Genomic DNA, 20,914 nt, shown 5'->3' on the forward strand with positions numbered 1-20,914 from the left:
GATGGGTGAGAGGAAGAACAGGTTAGGGAGGCAGAGACAGGTTGGACTGGTTTTGGGATGCAGTGGGTGGAGGGGAAGAGCTGGGCTGGTTTTGTGGTGCAGTTGGGGGAGGGGACGAACTGGGCTGGTTTTGGGATGCGGTGGGGGAAGGGGAGATTTTGAAGCTGGTGAAGTCCACATTGATATTATTGGGCTGCAGGGTTCCCAAGCGGAATATGAGTTGCTGTTCCTGCGCCTATACTCTCCTCCCCACCTATCTTCTTTTCACTCCACCTTCGGTCTGCCTCCCCCTCTCTCCCTATTTATTCCAGAACCCTCACCCCATCCCCCTCTCTGATGAAGGATCTAGGCCCGAAACGTCAGCTTTTGTGCTCCTGAGATGCTGCTGGGCCTGCTGTGTTCATCCAGCCTCACATTTTATTATCTTGGAGGCTTGGGGACTGCTTTGCAGAACACCTCCACTCAGTTCACAATAAACAACTGCACCTCCCAGTCGCAAACCACTTTAACTCCTCCTCGCACTCCATAGATGACATGTCCATCCTGGGCCTTCTGCAGTGCCACAATGATGCCACCCAAAGGTTGCAGGAACAGCCACTCATACTCCGCTTGGGAACCCCGCAGCCCAATGGTATCAATGTGGACTTCACAAGCTTCAAAATATTCCCTTCCCTCACTGCATCCCAAAACCAGCCCAGCTCGTCCCCTCCCCCCACTGCATCCCAGCCTGTCTCTGCCTCCCTAACCTGTTCTTCCTCTCACCTATCCCCTCCTCCCACCTCAAGCCGCTCCTCCATTTCCCACCTACCAACCTCATCCCGCCTCCTTGACCTGTCTGTCCTCCTTGGACTGACCTACCCCCTCCCTACCTCCCCACCTATACTCTCCTCTCCAACTATCCTCTCCTCTATCCAGCTTCGGTCCGCCTCCCCCTCTCTCCCTATTTATTTCAGAAGTCTCTCGCCATCCTCCTCTCTGATGAAAGGTCTAGGCCCGAAACGTCAGCTTTTGTGCTCCTAAGATGCTGCTTGGCCTGCCGTGTTCATTCAGCTTCACACTTTGTTATCTTGGATTCTCCAACATCTGCAGTTCCCATTATCTCTGAAGATATCGAACCACCTTTTCTTGTTAATGTAAAAGATCCACAAAAACATAACAAATAGCACTTTCAGTCCCTGAAGGCTGCTCCACCATTCAACAAACTCATGACTGATCTGCACAGACCTCAGCTCCTCATTCGTGTCATCTCAGAATAGCCACCAACTTGGCTGATATTTCAGACATCTATAATATTTCAGACCTCTATAATTGTATCGGTGATCTAGACTCTACACGTCTCTATGGTAGACAATTTCAGACATTCACGACCTAAATCTGGGAGAAGAAATTCCTTCACATCTCATCACCGGTTGCCATTCCAAGAATTTGTTTTGAGAAAATTCTTCTAAACAGAATGTGGCTGAGGCCATTCAGCACCTTAAGCCTGCTCTGTCATAAGATATTTTATTTCAAGATATATTTTATTTTAACTATCCCCATATTCCTCAATACTCTTCTTAGTGCAAAAACTGCCAACTTTTGTCTTGAATGTGCTCAATGGCTCAGCAGTGACAGCTGTCTGTGAGCATAGAGATGTCAAAAGATAAACAAAAGTTTGATAATGAAACTGACATGACTCTATAGAGGCTGTTATCCTGTCACCAAGTCATTGTTTATTTACACATGAACAGTCCTTGACTTTAGTACTGCCTCATAGAGAGTATTAGAGTTATACAGAACAAAAACAAACCATAGGACCATAAGACACAGGAGTGGAAGTAAGGCCATTCGGCCCATCAAGTCCGCTCCGCCATTTAAATGACGGCTGATGGGCATTTCAACTCCACTTCCCTGCACTCTCCCGGTAGCCCTTGATTCCTTGCGAGATCAAGAATTTGTCGATCTCTGCCTTGAAGGCATCTAACATCCAGGCCTCCACTGCGCTCCGTGGCAATGAATTCCACAAGCCCACCACTCTCTGGCTGAAGAAATGCCTCCTCATTTCCATTTTAAATTTACCCCCTCTAATTCTAAGGCTGTGCCCACTGGTCCTAGTCTCCCCGCCTAAAGGAAACAACTTCCCAGTGTCCACCCTTTCTAAGCCATACATTATCTTGTAAGTTTCTATTAGATCTTCCCTCAACCTTGTAAACTCTAATGAATACAATCCCGGGATCCTTAGCCATTCATCATACGTTAAATCTACCATTCCAGGGATCATCTGTGTGAATCTCCGCTGGACACGCTCCAGGGCCAGTATGTCCTTCCTGAGGTGTGGGGCCCAAAATTGGACACAGTATTCTAAATGGGTCCTAACTAGGGCTATATAAAGTCTCAGAAGCACATCGCTGCTTTTATATTCCAACCCTCTTGAGATAAACTACATTACATTCGCTTTTTAATCACGGACTCTACCTGCAAGTTAACTTTTAGAGAATCCTGGACTAACACTCCCAGATCCCTTTGTACTTCTGCTTCATGAATTTTCTCACCATTTAGAAAATAGTCCACGCCTGTATTCTTTTTTCCAAAGTGCAAAACCTCGCATTTGCTCACGTTGAATACCTCAGCCATTTCCTGGACCACTCTCCTAAACTGTCTAAATCTTTCTGCAGCTTCCCCACCTCCTCAGTACTACCTGCCTGGCCACCCATCTTCGTATCATCAGCAAACTTCGCCAGAATGCCCCCAGTCCCTTCTTCCAGATCATTAATATATCAGGTGAACAACTGCGGCCCCAACACTGAACCCTGTGGGACACAACTCGTCACCGGTTGCCATTCCAAAAAAGAGCCTTTTATCCCAACTCTCTGCCTTTTGTCAGACAGCCAATCCTCAATCCAAGCCAGTAGCTCACCTTGAACACCATGGGCACTCACTTTACTCAGCAGCCTCCCGTGAGGCACCTTATCAAAGGCCTTTTGGAAATCTAGATAGATAACATCTACTGGGTTTCCCTGATCTAACATACTTGTTACCTCCCTTTGGTCCAATTTGTCTGTGCTGACAAGATATCCGAAACTATCCAATTCTGCCTGCATTGGCTCATATCCCTCTAAAACCTCAGGCATAAGAATGTCAGTATCCCTGACACGCAATCATTTTAGGACAGCAAGGGCTTCCTGATTGGACCAGATTAGACTCAATCAGGGAACTCATATTCTATGAGATCCAACTGGCTGACCTTATTACAATCACATCTTCTACTTGCCTCAATCCTGATTGACTGATCCATTATCCCAGAACTGTAACCCTATGTTCTAGATTTCCTAGCCAGGGGAATCCATTTTCTTTTTGTTGACCAAAATGGCTCCCACACATGCACAGATGTACCCATGACATCTGTTCATATGTCACTGCACTCCACGTGCAATGACAACAACACCAACATCTGAGCAGAGAGCAGACAAGAGCACTAAACGCACTGCAAGATCAGGGGTTGGGGAGGAGACGGGGTGAGAGGAGTCATGGAAGCTGGGACCAAGGTGAAGCTTTCTCTCCCGAGTAGAGCAGCTCTCCAGCTGCAGTGCTGCCCAGAGGGAGGCCCTCCCCAGAACAGGGAGACTATTCTGCCTGCTGTTGCATACCTGAGACCTGGCCGAGGTGGTGATGAGGGGCAATCGATGGGGCTGAAGCCGTTTCGTACAAAACCTCCAGCAGACTCATCTTGGCTATTGAATTCTGTGTATTCAGAAAATATGTATGGATCTTGTTCTTAGAATCCCTACAGTGTGGAAACAGGCCCTTTCACCTGACAAGCCCACACTGACCCTCAAAGCATCCCACCCAATACCATCTCCATCCCCCTGTAAGCCACCCAATCTACACATCCCTGAACACTACGTGCAAATTAGCATGGCAAATCCACCTAGCCTGCACATCTTTGGTCTGTGGGAGGAAACTCACGGAGACACAGAGAGAATGTGCAAACTCCACACAGACAGTCGCCCAAGGGTGGAATCAAACCCAGGCCCCTGGCGCTGTGAGGCAGCAGTGCTAACCACTGAGCCACCGTGCCACCCCAAAGGATGACCGGTCCTCCCCTTGAGGCTTATCATGCTCATTGAAATATACCTATTCTGTGATATGCCCCTAAAGATGTGCCACTGCATTTCTGTCGACTTATCACTTAATGTAATTTGCCAGTTCACCATCATGTGTTCATAATGGCCCTAACAATGTTGATGTATTAGTCTTTCACTTCTCTACCTTGTCACATATATATTCAATCAAATGATGATTGCTGCTGTCCAAAGATGCTTTCACTTAGAATCCTTACAGTATGGAAGCTGGCCAGTTGGCCCACTGAGTCCACACCGACCCGCCAAAGTGCATTCCATGCAGGCCCACCCCCTACCCAATCCTGCATTTCCCGTCCTAGACACTATGGGCAATTTAGTTCAACCAATCCCCCGACCCTCACAACTTTCGACTATTGGAGGAATCTCACGCAGACCCAGGTAGAATGTGCAAACTCGATACAGTTGCCCAAGAGTGGAATCAAACCCTGGTCCCTGGTGCTATGAGGCAGCAGGGCTAACCACTGAGCCACCGTGCCATCTCTTTGCATATATGCACTCTCTGAGCCACATACAGCTAGCATTTACAGTCCACAGAGCCTTTTCTCAATGTCCATCCTGCCAAGACCCTGACGAATTTTATGTACTTGAATTAGTTTATCTTTAATTTCTCTAAATTCCAGGGATTACAGGCCACATCTACTGAATCTCTTCTCACAGGACAAACCGCTTATCCTAACTCTTGTTTGTTGTGATTCCTCCAGGATAATCATACACTTTCTTTGATTAAAAGTTCAGAACTGCTCACAGGTGTGGTCTCACTGATGCCCTGTAAATTAAAGTATGTTTGTGTTATTAACATTACACCCTATTGCCTTGAGGGTGATTGCAGTGATATGTCCCTGCTTTGGCCTAGAATGTCCGAGTTCAAGCTTCAGCTGCCTCAAAGGTATTCATGACATGTCTGAACAGATTGATTAACAATATATTGCCTAACATGTCTTAAACAATGCGAACATAAAGTAACAGAGCAATCGCCTTGCTAATTGCTTGCTCTTACCTCAATGCTAACTTTCCATCATTCATGAACAAGAACACCCAGACCACTCTAAAGAATGTATTTCCAAGTCTTCCACCATTCAAAAAAAAACACTTTTTTTTAACTTCCTACCAAATTGGATAATTTCACATGAGCCACATAACTGCTCCTGCCAGATTATTGTCCACACACCAAGCTCTATTTGTCCATTTGCAGCCTCTTGCATCATCATCATTGCTAATGTTCTCACCTAACTTTGTATTGTCAATAAATGTGGAATCGTTTATTCTTGGTCCCGACCATATACACAGGGATATGGATTGGAAGGAGCTAAGGCCCAAGTACTGATCCTTACAGTACCCCTCTACTTACAGCCTAACCCTCTGTAAATGTCCCATTCATTGCTATGTTTTGTATTCTACTATTCAAAATCCTCAATCCATGCTAAAATATTACCTCTATTCCGAAAGGTCTATTGTTGTGTAATAGCCTCTAACGTGTACTGTATTGAATATTTATGGAAAATCTAAATAGGGTAGATATACGTCAAAAACAGAAAGTGTTGGAGAAACTCAGCAGGCCTGACAGCATCTGTGGAGAGGGAAAGGCAGTTAATGTTTTATATCCAATATGACCTTCCTATCTGAAATGAGGGAGCTGGAACTAATGGTTTTTGTACTCTTGATAGAGGGGAAAAGGGAGCAAGTAGATCAGATGGTGAGCATGGTAGATCAATGGAAATGCTCATACTAGTAGAGGGGACATAGAGATGCAGAACAAGTCTTAATTTGAGATATAAATAGTGAAAAAATAGTTCAACTGTGCACGGAGCAAACTCAAGCAAACAAGATATTTGGGAGGGGAGACCTGGATAACATTTAGCCTTGGAGTAATTAGTGGCAATGATTTTCACATTGCAGGCAATCACCTATTTCCAACAGCAAGAGGTTAATATTCTTCCCCTAACATTCAATGGCATAACCATCACTTTGTCGTCCATTAACAATGTGTTTCCAGCCTGGCTTGGAACCAACATTGAACACTCTTTCACAACAGAAACTTTAGAGTTCGCCTTGGACAAGGAAGAAGTGCATGGAGAAGGCTGGCCAACAGACTAACACTGCGCATATTGCTAGCCATAATGCTGTTCAATTTATATTTGAATGTCCTGCCAAAAATCACATCTCACAAATTCATTTATGAAGTTAGGAATGGCAATATATCTCCAAGTCAGGATAGTGAGTAGCTCGGAGTGCAACTTGCAGGTCGTGTTCCCATGTATCTGCTGCTGTTGTCCTTCTAGATGGGAGAGGGCACGGTTTTGGAAGGTGCTGTCCGAAGATCTTTGGTAAGTTGTTGCAATGTATCTTATAGAAAGTAATCATTGCTGCTGCTGAGCATTGGCGGTGAAGGGAATTGATGCTTTTAGTTGTGGTGTCAATCAAGTGGGCTGCTTTGTCGTGGACGGCATCAAGTTTCTTAAGTGTTATTGGAGCTGCACACTCCCAGGATTCCATCATTTTCCTGACCAGTGCCTTGCAGATGGCAGACAAGGTTTGGGGAATCACATTGTGAGTTACTCGCCACAGTATTCTTAGCCTCTGACATGGTGTGGTAGCCACTGTGTTGGTGTGGTGAGGACAATCAAGTTTCTGGTCAATGGTAACCTCAAGGATGTTGATTGTGGTGGATTCAATAATGGTAAATCCAATGGATATCAAGGGGCAGTGATTAGATTGTTTCTTAATGCAGATGGTCATGCCAGGCATTTGTGCACCATAAATGTCATCCAGTTGTAGAATTACATTTAATATTGTACATTGTGTTTGAGTTCAACAAGCTCAGACTGGTTGGGTACAGTGAGTACCCAGCAGCTCTCTGCTGTCGCACTGTATAAATGACTTTCCCTTGAATTGGTGTTATTGTGAAACGTCCTGTTGAGTTCAAGTCAAAAGCTTTTAAAGTTTTGTTTTTTTCAGCATTACTCAAGTTTAGTACAACTAAAAAACTACTTATGTCCCATTTGTTTCTCTCAACAATTCCAATGCCAAAAGGAATTGCATATCTAAGTAGACAGTCAGAGACTAAAGCATGTTTCCAATGCATCATACTTGGGAGTGACACTAGATAGAATGTTGTACTTTTGGAAACACTTAAAGAAAACAACAGTGAAGGGCAGCACCAGAAAAACCCATTCACCAACAGTCTAGACCTCATCATATACTCTAACGTATTCTGCAGCTGAGAAGGTAGGTGATAGGTGAATGCAGGTAGGGAGTGATAGGGATTGGTCAGTGAGATGGGAGGGAAGATGGACAGATTGTGTCACATCAAGGAGGTGGGGATGAGAGGGAGGTTGGTCATGGGATGAGGCCAGTGGGTAGGAAGATTTTGGAAATGGTAAAATCCACATTTAGGCCATTGAGCTGTAGGCTGTCAAGGTGGAATATGACGTGCTGCTCCTCCAGTTTGTGGGTGGCATCTTTGTGACACTGGAGGAGCCCCAGGATGGGCATGTCATTCAAGGAGTGGGAGGGGGAGTTGAAGTGGTTCGCGACTGGGAGGTGTTGTCCTTTGTCATGAACCGAGTGTAGATTCTCCACAAAGCAGTCCCCAACCTCTGCTTGGTCTCCCCGATACACAGGAGGCCACATTGGGAGCAGTAGATGCAAGAGACCACATTGATGGATATGCAGGTGAACCCTTGTCTGATGGGGAAGGTTTGTTTTGTGCCTTGAATGGAGGTGAGGGGGGAGGTGTAGGGGCAGGTGTAGCACTTCCTGTGGTTGCAGGGAAAGGTGCCGGGGGTGATGGGGCTAGAGGGGAGTGTGGAGCTGACGAGGGAGTGGTAGAGACAGCAATCCCTACAAAAGGCAGATAAGGGTGGGGAGGGAAATATATCCTTGGTTGAGGGGTTAGATTGCAGGTGGCGGAAATTGTGGAGAATGATACATTGGATGTGGAGGTTTTTGGGTTGCTATGTGAAGACAAGGGGGATTTTCTCTTTAGTTTTGTTGTGGGGAGGCGGTGTGATGGCAGAAGTGTGGCAAACGCAAGAGATGCGGTCGGGAGCATTTTTGACCATTGAAAGGGTGAAGTTGCTGTCCTGGAAATAGGAGGACATCTGGGATGTGTGGGAGTGGAAAGCTGCATCTTGGGAGCAGATGCAGTGGAGATGGAGGAGGTGTAGGTGAGAGGAGGTGTAGTTCAGGTAGCTGTGGGAGTCGATGGGCTTGAAATAGATCTCGATTTCAAGGCGGTGACTAGAGATGGAGCCAGAGAGGTCCAGGAAGGAGAGAGAGGAATCAAAGATGGTTTAGGTGAATTTGAAGTTGGGGTGAGAGGTGTTACTGTTCAACACAAGGCAGCATCAATACAGTCATCAGTGTAGCGGGGGAAGAGGTGCGGGATAGTGCCAGCATAGCAGCGGAAGAGGGACTGTTCCATGCATCCTAGGAAGAGGCAGGCATATCTTGAGCCCATACAGATTCACATGGCCAACCCCTTAGTCTGTAGGAAGTACCTTCTTCAGCCCCACCCCTCCTCTATTTATTTCTGAGCTCCCTCCCCCCTCCCCATTTCTAAAGAAGGGTCCTGATCTGAAACGTCAGCTTTCCTGCTCCTCTGATGCTGCCTGGCTTGCTGTGTTTCCTGCAGCTCCACATTGAGTTATCTCGGACCCCAGCGTCAGCAGTTCTATCTCTGAGCATTGCTGTCGCCTTCGCAGCATGGGGACTACTCTAAGACAAAATGTAACCACAAATACCATTTTCAGGAGATAATGGGAACTGTAGATGCTGGAGAATCCGAGATAACAAAGTGTGAAGCAGGATGAACTCAGCAGACCAAGCAGCGTCCTGGAAGCACAAAAGCTGACGTTTCGGGCCTTGACCCTTCCCGAAACGTCAGCTTTAGTCTCCCCAAGCTGCTGCTTGGCCTGCTGTGTTCATCCAGCTCCACACTTTGTTACCATTTTCAGGATGTTTGTTAAGAAGAAATAAATAAAGATGAGTATTAGAAATTCTCCATTCATCCAGCATTTTGGGGATGTATTTTTTAAATAAAATGGTATAGACATGGGGAAATAATTGTGTCATTCATTTGAACACTCCAGTGTTTTCAAAAGCAGCTGCTGAGACACAGAGCAAATGCATATATTTGAGTGGTGGGTGTTACTTGCGCACACAACCCAGCGGCTATTGAAAAACGGGATGTTGTACTCCAGTGTGATTTGAAAAAAAAACACAGCAGTGATTGTCATTTACCAATGAAATAGTAACATGTAATCTGAAGATCTTGCCGTGGTTACATTGGGTGTTGGGGAGCCTGCAGACAGTAGTATCCAATCAGAAAACGAAACATCACAGAATACAGATTACACTCGGGGGAAGTGGATTGAACAGTGTATGCAGCTATTATGCTTCAATGCGAAAAGGGACATTTTAATGGACTAGCATCCAAACAGAGCACAAAATTTGCAGGCTCTGGTGACAAACTATAAACCTTGCCATACAATGCCAAGGATAGAATGTAAGGAATGCTTGTTTTTATTCTTATATAAAATTCAAATTCTGTATTGCTTCTGTTCGTATTCAAATACTGTAATACAGGAATGGGCCTCTGTTAAGAGCAAGAAGCGTGCTGAATGAGAACTGTGGAGACGCTTCAGTACTGATAGCTTTATGCCTATAATGAAATCACAAATAAGCAGTTGGTTCATAAAACTTTATGCTGTTTGAATGAAATAGCACCATGTTACAAGATTTAGTGGTGTTTGAGTTCTACAATACCTTTAATGTCTGTAATAGAAGTTGATGCAGTTTTGAAATTGGGAATCATTTCAATGTCAGAACAACTATCAATGAGCTGAAATGTGTCATTATTCTGTGATTACTGAAATGTCCTCAGTGGATAGATTTTTACTGTTTGATTCGTATTTAATTTATTGTCTGTTCTTAACCAAAAATGATGTGGCTTTCAAATAATCAGAGATATGCCTTGGAATTTATTCATTGCAAATTAAATGCTGAAGTGGGTATCAACTGCAAGTCCTTGTTATTTTATGCTAACTCGTCAAGAACTAAAATTCTACCAATAGTTGAATCAAAAATGTTACATCATTTTGGGAAAAAAACAGATTTGAATAAAACTGAAGGCTTGGAAATCCCTATGAATAATTACACGTTTTGCTACACTATTTAAAATTAAGTGCAGTAAGCAGATATTTGCTTTGTAAATTACTATGATTTGCCAATCATATGTATACTCACAAATTATAATTGTTAACATATAATAACAAGCATTCTCCTTCAAAGTCTCTCAATTCCCTGATAATGTGATTTTTCTCTGAGGACATTGTTGAATCCAAATCACTCTGCCAGGCAGAATGAACATTCTTAGAGGAAAGGTGCAAGTCAATCAGAAGTCTGTACATTGTCTTTTTCAGTCAGCAAGGACCTTCGATGACACCGATCTGGGACGGCAATAAATGCAATTATTAACTGATGTGCTCCAGTGAGGTTGCTTGTGGATTGTTATAGGCGGGGGCATGAAGATACCTGTTGAGGAACTGACCAAGGGGAAGGGCAAAAAGTGACAAGCAAATGATTGTTATTTGAGCCAGGAAACTGCCTGTTACCTGATACTCTTTTTTTCAATTCACAGAATATAGGTTTTGTTGGCAAGGCCAGCAATTATTTATTCTAGAAAAGGTGATTTCTCTTCATGAACCATTATAGCTCTTGAAGCGTAGGGTTACCCACAATGTTGTTAGGGAGCGAGTTCCTGAATTTTGACCCAGTGATATTGTCGGAGACAGGGTGGTGTGTCACTTGGGGCTCTTGCAGGTGGTGGTGGTGTGGTGATATACCTGTGTCTGTAATTCAAGGTGGTGGGGATTGTGTATTTGGAAGGTTCTGTCAGAGGAGGTTTAGTGCATTCTTGCAGTGCATCATTTGGGTAGTTCACACTGCTGCCCACTGGGTGTGGTAGGGAAGTTGGATGAGGTACCAATCAAATGGATGGTTTTAATGATATGAAGCATCTTGAGAATTGGTGGACCTGCACTCATTCAGGCAAGTAAAGAGTATTCCATCATACTCCTGACTATGCCTCGTAAATGGTAAACAGGCTTTGAAGAGACAGGAGGTGAGTTACCCACTGCAGAATTCATAGTCTGTGCTCTGCCCTTGTTTTGCTGATCTAGTTCAGTTTTTGATAAATGATGTTGTCACGGATGTTGATAGTGGGAGAGTCAGTGATGGTAATGCTATTGAATGTCAAGGGATGATGATTGAATTCTATCTACTTTGAGATGGTCATTGCTCAGCACTTTGTACGGCATGAATGTCACGTGTCACTTATCAGCATAAACCTGGATATTGTCCAGGTTCTGCTAGTTTGCTTCACTAATTGAGATGACAGTGACAGGTGCTGCAACATTTTGCAATCATCAATGAACATCCTCACTTCTGACCTTATGATGAAGTGGCTGAAGATGGTTAGGCCGAGACACTTGTGGTGCAGTGATTGTGTCCTTACTTCGGAGCCAAAAAGTTTGGATTCAAGTTCAACCTACTTCAGAGATGTATCATAACAGCTTGATTTAAAGGAAAATACACTGAGGAACTCCTGCAGAGATGTCCCAGAGCTGAGTTGGTTGATATTCGAAAATCCACAAGCATCTCCCCTGTGCTAGGTATGACTCCAACCAGTGAAGAGATTTCCTCATGATTATCATTAACTCCAGTTTTGCTGGTGTTCATTGGTACAACATTCAGTAAAATGTTGCTCTTGCATCAAGAGCTATTACTTTCACGTATGAAGTCCAGCTGTTTTTGTCCATGTTTTGCTAAGGCTGTCATGAAGCAGAAACTGGGTGGCCCTGGTGGAATCCAAACTGAGCATCAGTGAGTAGGTTGTTCCTTTATATACAACAAAGCCCAAGACCCAGGACTACATTTAGTTAGCTCACAGCTCAGGTTTGAAATTCCATGATTTTTTTTTAGAAAAATGAAACTATGGGTGTGGTAATTTAAGAAAACAGAGTTACATGCCTGTAATATATAAACATTATCAATGTTAGTTCTTTACCAAGCTGCTAATTGAATGATCCAGGTGACAGGCTTTTAGAATTTCACCGAATTCCCTTGGGAAAAATTTTAACCTACATTAACCTCAGTCATTAGATAAGAATTCACATTAAGATGCAGGGGTAAGACAGGAAAGGGTACTGTATTTTACAACACAATGATGCTTTGCAAATAGCTTTGTTATCTTTATGGACTTTGTTAATTGTTTTATTTACTGTCTAATCCTGTGTGGTGTTTCATAATATTTTGAGCAATTCCATATAACAAATGTGTATTGTAAGACAGGCTGTGTAAACAAAATAGAAATCTTTCAGTTATGTGTTTAATCAGGAATATTTTGACAAGTGAGATGTTTATAGATTTGAAGCTGTTACAGGGATAATATTTAGTACTTAATTTATTTGCTGGTGTGTTTCTGATAATGATACAATGCAAAATACAATTATTCCTAATCCTGGCTATTCCTCTTGGTTAATAGAAATGAAACCACTGACAGAGGCCAGTCGGCCCATTGTACTTTATCAATGCCAGCTCTTCAACTGGACCCAAGTATTCAAATCATGTTTCCTGCACAATCCCTAAATCCTTCCATATTCTTTTAAAGTACATATTCAGTTCCCTTCTTAAGTGTTATTACAATCTCAGTCTCAATACCCATTTGTGATAAAGCATACCATGCTCTTATAAATCACTTAGTAATTATTACATTTATGTCTTTTTATTAGGGATTTGCCAACTGATGGTAATAGTGATAATGGGAACTGCAGATGCTGGAGAATCCAAGATAATAAAATGTGAGGCTGAATGAACACAGCAGGCCCAGCAGCATCTCAGGAGCACAAAAGCTGACATTTCGGGCCTAGACCCTTCATCAGAGAGCTAGGCCCGAAACATCAGCTTTTGTGCTCCTGAGATGCTGCTGGGCCTGCTGTGTTCATCCAGCCTCACATTTTATTATTTTATGATGGTAATAGTATTATTCTTTACATATTCAACGACTTTTGTTATTTTGACAGATGCTGATGGCTTCTTTTAGCCTCCTCAAGGAAAGCAAGTATGTTAACATAATTGATTAATTGTTTTTGCGAATGCAGAGAGAGCAGCTGATTTACGTGAACATCATCTTTTTCATTTTATCTGTACAGAAGAACCAAACCGGCTGATAATTTAATTCTGCTTAATTCTAATAAATTAGTAATCAAATGACAAATTTGGCTGCTGTGAGGAAAAAATAGGAACATCTGTCTCATGTTGGCTCAGTCGAGATCCCTTTAACTTGGTCACAAGACTGGCATGTGGTGGGTGCAGAATGCCATGGCAAGATTTGCTGTCAGTGCTCTGCAATTTTTAGGGCAGAAGGGCCACAAAATTGGGTCATCATCACTGTCTTTTAGCTCATCCTAGCAACTTTTGTCAGCCACTGGGAGCTGTGAAGCAGCGATGGTTATGTTCTGACGCCACACTTCCATCATTTGCTGTTTCAGTAGCACTGATTGCTAGGGACGCCTGTTATTGTATTGTGTCAAATCAATATTAACATCAGTTGCTGGACATATGCATTTCCTCAAGCCCCCTCACTGATGTTCCAGCGAAGATTACATATGGCTGACTATTTCAGTTACAAGGCAGGTTTGGGCTGCTGTTAGATTTTTGCTGCGGCAGTATTTGATCAGTTTGTTTTCTAATCGAAATCTGACTGGGAGATTGGGAATTATCCTACGTACAAACGCAACTCTGAAAATGCAATGCTTGTTGTGACCAATGACAAGATACAAGGCAGGCACAGTGCCCTACCCTGTCGGGTTAATGTGGATACACGTGGTGGCAGAATAACTCCTCCTCAGTATTTAAAAAAAAATCAAAATTGCGCCTGTAGCGTCCTTTGACAAATATGTTGAATCACCTTCAAAGCTTGATAGAAGTTGCTCCACATTTAACTAGCAGTATTTTTTTATTTTTTTGGGTACAGCCGCCGGTTTACGCGTTTAGAAAAAGATTACTTTGGTTATTTGGGGCTAAAACGGTGGACATTCTCGTGTACAATGCGATCTGTGGAGTGGATCAACATTGCTGATTGTTGAGGGTTGGATTCGTTGCGCAGAGGGTGTGGTGTGATCCTCGTATGGTAGCATTAGAGAGCGGTAACTGGCAGTGCGTGGCATAAGGAAATTTCAGCGGGCGGTGCCTGAGCTGTGATAACCTTTATTTGGCCTGCGTGGAAGTCGTAAAACTGAGTTGGACCTAAAGCTCAGTGGCTTTCAGCACTGGAGATACAGAGTGAATGCAGTCTGAGGCGGTAGGTCTGTAATGTGTATGCTTATGCTTGAGGGCGGGAGATGAGAGTGCGGAAGGAGGATATGGAACATGTTACAACGTACAGGAAAGGGGGTTGGAGCGAGAGCGCAGTGAAACTCACCAGGAACCAGAGGTGTTTTTGGGAATTGAAAGTACCCGGTGACAGGGCGTGGCAGTAGGTAGTGATTGTGTAGGACTCATCGTGGATATTTATTTAAACTGCAGGTTTCCTGTCAAAAAGACTGGGTAGTTTGCGTTTACTGTGGATAAGTGTAATGCCGCTATCTCAGCCGCTCTTCAGTGACTGCACGCACTTCCTGCTGTTGATCGGCAGCGCTGACTCAGCTCCGTGGGTGAATGAGTGAGATAACATGAGGCTTTCTTCTTTTTTTTCTCCCCCCCCCCCTTCTCCCACAGCCGGAACAGTCTTGTGTGATATGTCGTTGAACATTGGTGAACATCCAGCGGCTGGAGTCCCGCCGCAGAGTGACTTGCTCCTTTGTGATAATGAGTTCGCAGTAAGGTACGGTCGAGTCATTTCATATAACTTGGAGTGTGTGTGAAAGATAGCAGTTGTGCTCAAATGAGCACTGCACAGAATTGGTCTGAATACAGTTGTTTATGCCTTTGAGACAATTCTTGTCGCAAAATACTCTGAGTGCATCTGTAGCAGTACATCTACCTCGAGCGTTGAGATATAAACCTAAAATACATGACTATTTAAGAAAGGTGGTTAAAAAAATCCAGGGAACTGTAGACCTTTGACATGGGTGGTAGGCAAGTTGTTATCAGGAATCCTGAAGAGCAGGATTTACATGCATTGCGAAAGGCAAAGACTAATTACGGATAGTCAGCATGGCTTTGTGGTGGGAAATTGTGTCTCACTGATATGATTGAGTTTTCTGAAGAAGTAACGAAGAGGATTGAAGAGGGCAGAGTGGTGGATGTGATCTATGTGGACTTTGGTACAGTGGTCAACAAAGTTCCTCATGGTAGACTGGTTAGCGAGGTTAGAGCATGTGGAACGTAGGGAGAGCTAGCTGTTTAGATACAGGATTGGCTGGAAGGCGCAAGGTGGTGGTGGATGGTTGCTTTTGACATGGAAGCCTGTGACCAGCGGTGTGCCACAAGGATCGGTGCTGGGTCCACTGCTTCTTGTCATTTTGTATAAATGATCTGGGTGTGAAGATAGGAGGTATGGTTAGTAGGTTTGCAGATGACACCAGCATTGGAGGTGTAGTAGACAGTGAAGACGGTTACATCAGAGTACAACAGGATCTCGATAAGATGAGCCAGTGGGCTGAGGATTGGAAGATGGAGATTAATTTTAGATAAATGTGAAGTGTTGAGTTTTGGAAAAGCGAATCAGGGAAGGATTTAAGCACCTTTTAATGGTAAGGTCCAGGGAGTGTTGCTGAATAAAGAGACCTTGGAGTGCAGGCTCATACTTGCTTGAAAGTGGAGTCCCAGGTAAATAGGATAATGAATAGGACATGCTTGCCTTTATTGGTCAGTGCATTGTGTATGGGAGTTGGGAGGTTTATATTATAAATATAGAGGACATTGGTTAGGCTACTTTTGGAATACTGCATACAATTCTGGTTTCCCTTCTGTAGGAAGTATGTTGTGAAACTTGCAAGGGTTCTGAAAAGATTTACAAGGATGTTGCCAGGGCTGGAAGTTTTGAGCTATAGAGAGAGGGTGAATAAGCTGGGGCTATTTTCCCTGGGGTGGGGAAGTCCAAAACTAGTGGGCATAGCTTTATGGTGAGAGGTGAAAGATTTAAAAGGGGTATAAGTGGCAATGCTTTCACACAGAGGGTGGTGCATGTATGGAATGAGATGCCAGAGAAAGTGGTGGAAGCTGGTACAATTATAGCATTTAAAAAGCTTCTGGATGGGTATATGAATAGGGACCGTTTAGAGGGATATGAGCCAAATGGGACTAGATTTATTTAGGATATTTGGTCGACATGGATCAGTTGGACTGAAGGGTCTGTTTCCATGCTGTAAGTTTCTATGACTGGATCCTGGCATAAGTGGGACCAACCATGGCATGTCTCTAAAATCAATAGATAACTAAACATATTCCAAGCTCCATGAGTTGTTGGAAGATGTCTTGAGATTGCCTAGAATCCCAGTTTGGCAAATTGGTTGTTTATTCTTCCTGTATTCTTTTGTTGATCAGCTGGAACAGCCTCCAGCTGAAGGAACACAGTGCTGTTCCAAAATGCCTACGCAGGAGGCTGCAATTATGTCTGTGCCCAATCAAAATGTAAACATAAATCTGCGTGATGTATGACTTCAGGAAAAGGACATAACCTAAGAAATAGAAGCAAGATTGTCCTATTCAGCCCCTTAAGCCTGCCGTGTCATTCAGTAAGATCACTTACTGATCTGATTGGTGTGGCCTTAACACAGTTCTCCTGCGTGTCTCTGTCACCCTTGACTGTCCATCAAAATTGTATTTAACTTGGCCTTAAATATATTGAATGATCCAGCCTCACTGCTTTCTGTAGAAGAATATTCCAAAAGATTAATGACCTTTTGAGCAAACAAATTCCTCATTGTTTCTGACTTCAGTGGGAAACTCTTTATCTTGAATCTAGGTTTCTCACCGGGGAAACATCCTCTCCACATCCACCCTATCAAGCCTCCTCAAAATCTTCTAAATTTCAATAAGATCGCTTGCCATTCTTGTAAACTGCAAAGAGGGCAGGCTGACTTTGCTTGACATTTTCTTCTTGGGATAAACCCCTCAAAACAGGAATAAACTACATGAACCACTTTTCTAAACTGCTTCTAATATGACAATGTCCCTTTGGAAGTAAGGTACCATAACTATACTCTATTTTGGGTGTGGACCCTGTACAGTTGCAGTAAGACTTCCCTACTTTTTATAATCCATTTCCCTTGCAAAAAATTCAACATCCTTTGCATTCCTAATTATTTGCTCTCCCTACGTGCCTACTTTGTGATCCATGTACAAGAGTAACCAGGCCTCTGCAGTGTCTGCCATTAAAATAATATTCTGCTTTAGTATTCCTCCTGCCCAAATGGGTAACCTCAGTTTTTTTTCCCTTTTCCCCGCACACTTAACTTATTTACATGCCTCCACAGACACTTTGTCTCTTCCTCCTATCTTACTGTTCCAAATTTGGCTACAGTACCATTAGTGTCTTCGTCCGAGCTTTGTTACATTTTGTAAATAACCGAGGGCCCAGCACTGACTCCTGTGGTATTCCACTAGTTATAGTTTAACATCCTGTTTATCCTGATGCTCTATTTCTTGTTAGGTAGCAGTCCTGTCTCCATGCGCACATGATAGTGTTGCCATTTTTAATTTGGGGAACACCCAATTTGGTTAGCACTATTCACGCTTTTGCAAGAAGTTCAGCCCATCACAATACTTAATCACTTTTCTGGTGCACTTATTGTAGCTCCATATGAGGATTATAGTTTGATGTGCAGTATATGTTGTGCTTTAAGTTTAATCATAGAATCCCTACGGTGTGGAAGCAGGGCCCTTTGCCTCAACAAATCAACATCGACCCTCAGAGCATCCCACCCAGACCCATCCCTCTACAACCCACCTACTCTACACATTCCTGAACACTACGGGCAATTCAGCATAGCCAATCCACCCAGCCTGCACATCTTTGGACTATGGGAGGAAACCAGAGCACACGGCAGGGGAAAACCCACATGGACATGGGGAGAATGTGCAAACTCAACACAGACAGTTGCTCTAGGGTGGAATTGAACCCGGGTCCCCGGCACTGTGAGGCAGCAGTGCTAACCACTGAACTACCATGCTGCCCTACAGCCTGTAAGCAATGTTTTAGTATTCTTTTTAAATAATTGAATGAGTACTCTCCCATAGTAGGTTATTGCACTGATAAATGATTGGATGTTAATCAAAGTAATTTAGTTGGCTTAGTAGTGCAAGAATTACACTTGACATATTCACAGAGACTGAAAGCTCAAGAACAATTGGGACATTGCTTTGGGGATTCGGTTTTATTCATTAACCTTCCCAATGGCCCTGGAGGTGGTGGTAGTGAGCTGCTGTCTTGAACTGTTGTAATCCCTAGGGTTTAGGGGCACCCACAATCCTGTTAGGGCAGAAGTTACAGGACTTTGACTCAGCAACTATGAAGGAATGACTGTTGTTCCAAGTCTGAATTGTGTGGCTTTAAGTGGAGCTTGGTGATTGTGTGGTCCATTTCCCATTCCTGTCCTCATCCTTGGTGGTAGAGGTCCTCAGGTGCTGTTGAAGAAGTCATTGAGTTATTCTTATCTTTCAATAGCATTTTCTACCTCAGAACATCGCATCACAGATTTCGACTTCATTTTTTCAGATTATTTTCAATTGTTGCTGTAGCTACAGATCTTGAACTGAAAATTTAATTTACAAAAAGTCATCCCACTGGACAGACATCTGTTTTTGTTTTGTCATTGGGTATGGGACAAATCCCCCTTCCTCTGGTTATGCCCCTGTTACCTCTCGGGGTCCAGGTACGTGAGCCATTAAGATGTAATGAACAAGTGCAGAAGCAATCAAAATAAACGGGAATGCTGGCCTTCGTATTTAGTTAGGTGGCAGATCAACCATGCCTCTTGAAATGGCAGAACAGAAGCTGCACTTATTCCTGTATTTCAGCTGATCTGTCACGCTAGCCACCAAACTTGTTTGCTGAGGTGGGGTTAATGTGTTTTTCCAATGAGAATAATAAAGGTATCAGGCAAACTTAATCTCCATTGCTGCTCAGAAATAGAATCTGTTTCACACTGAAGCATAATTAGTACATCCTTCATTCGAAGGGTATGGTTGGAATGTTAGGTACTGCTGACAAACTAGAAAATGATGGGCGTATACAATTAATGATAGATTTGGTCTCAGCTGAAGTAGACAAATGCTCAATGTTGCCTAGCTACTCGAGATTGTTATATGGAAGAACAATCTTCCTGTACCCAGTCATTTAACTTCTGGTAAGAACCAAAAGAACTGTAGATGCTGTAAATCAGGAACCAAAACAAAGTTGCTGGAAAAGCTCAGCAGGTCTGGCAGCATCTGTGAAGGAGAAAACAGATTTAACGTTTCGGGTCCAGTGACGACTCCTCAGAACTGATGGTGGCTGGGAAAGCGTCAGTTTATATGCAGAAAAATAGGGAGGTGGGTAGGATAGGGAGTAAACGATAGGATAGAGCCCAAAGAGAGAGAGTTGGACAGACAAAGGAGTTGCTAACGATCAGGCTGGGAGGGTGACTAGTTGTTAATGGGGACTGTTATGACTAACAACAGGGGATGTGTAGTGGCAGGCTATGTGGTAACAACGCCTGGTGTGTGGGGTGGGGGCTGGGACATGGGAGAGTTTAGGCCCTAAAATGATTGAGCTCAATACTGAATCCGGAGGGCTGTAGGGTCCCCAAGTGGAAAACAAGATGTTGTTCCTCCAGTTTGCGCTGGGCTTCACTGGAACACTGTAGCAAGCCAGAGGCAGAGATGTTGGCCAAGGAGCAGGGTGGTGCATTGAAGTGGCAGGCAACAGGTAGTTCAGGGACTTCTTTGTGAACAGAGCGTAGATGTTCTGCGAAGTGGTCGCCAAGTCTACGCTTGGTTTCCCCAATGTAGAGGAGACCACACTGTGAGCAGCGAATGCAGTAGACTAGATTCTGGGAAGTGCAGGTGAAGTGTTGCTTCACCTGGAAGGTATGATGGAGAGGGTAAATGGGCAGGTGTTGCACCTTCGCCAGTTACAGGAGAAGGTGCCGTAGGGCTGTGGGGAGGTGTTGGGTTGAAGGAAGTGTGGATCAGGGTGTCCCAGAGGGAATGGCCCCTGCGGAAAGCGGACAAGGGAGGGGAGCGGGGGGGAGGGGAATATGTGTCTGGTAGTGGCATCTTGCTGGAGGTGGCAGAATGGTGTCTGACGATCTTCTGGATGTGGATGCTGGTGGGATGGCAGGTGAGGATAAGGGGGACCCTATCGCTGTTACAGGAGGGAAGAGAAAGGGGGAGGGCAGAAGTGCGGGAGATGGGTCGGACCCGAATGAGGGCCCTGCTGACAATGGAGCTGGGGAGTCCTTGGTTGAGGAAGAAGGTATACTTGTTGGAGGCTCTTGTCGAAGTTGGCCTCATCTGAACATATGCGATGGAGGCAGAGGAACTGAGAGAATGGGATGGAGTCTTTACAAGAAGTGGGATTTGAGGATCTATAGTCCAAGTAGCTGTGGGAGTTGGTGGGTTTGTAATGGATATTAGTGACCGGTCTATTGTAAGAAATGGAAACAAATATCGAGGCACAGAGGAGTCAGAGATGAACCAGGTGAAATTGAGGGCAGGGTGGAAAGTGGAGGCAAAATTGAAGTTTTCCAATTCTTGACGAGAGAGGGAAGCAGCACCAATGATATCATCAATGTATCGGAGAAAGA

At 43.9% G+C, this 20,914-nt stretch overlaps 1 protein-coding gene across 5 annotated transcripts in view; it reads left to right on the top strand.

Annotated features, from left to right (window-relative positions):
* The first annotated feature begins 9,457 nt into the window (after positions 1-9,457).
* The window catches only part of acsbg2 (acyl-CoA synthetase bubblegum family member 2), a 50,887-nt gene continuing 39,430 nt past the window's right edge, over positions 9,458-20,914 (top strand). The window contains exons 1-2 of one of the 5 annotated variants that reach the window (XM_048559660.2): positions 9,458-9,627; positions 14,901-15,006. In XM_048559660.2, the coding sequence (XP_048415617.1) occupies positions 9,612-9,627; positions 14,901-15,006 (122 nt within the window). In that variant the 5' untranslated portion in view covers positions 9,458-9,611. Of the gene's footprint in view, positions 9,628-14,075; positions 14,485-14,532; positions 14,663-14,900; positions 15,007-20,914 lie in introns of those variants that run through there. The other 4 variants (XM_048559661.2, XM_048559663.2, XM_048559662.2 and 1 more) reach the window with 4 other exon arrangements.

The sequence above is a fragment of the Stegostoma tigrinum genome, chromosome 30, assembly GCF_030684315.1.
Source record: "Stegostoma tigrinum isolate sSteTig4 chromosome 30, sSteTig4.hap1, whole genome shotgun sequence".
Classification (NCBI taxonomy): Eukaryota; Metazoa; Chordata; class Chondrichthyes; order Orectolobiformes; family Stegostomatidae; genus Stegostoma; species Stegostoma tigrinum.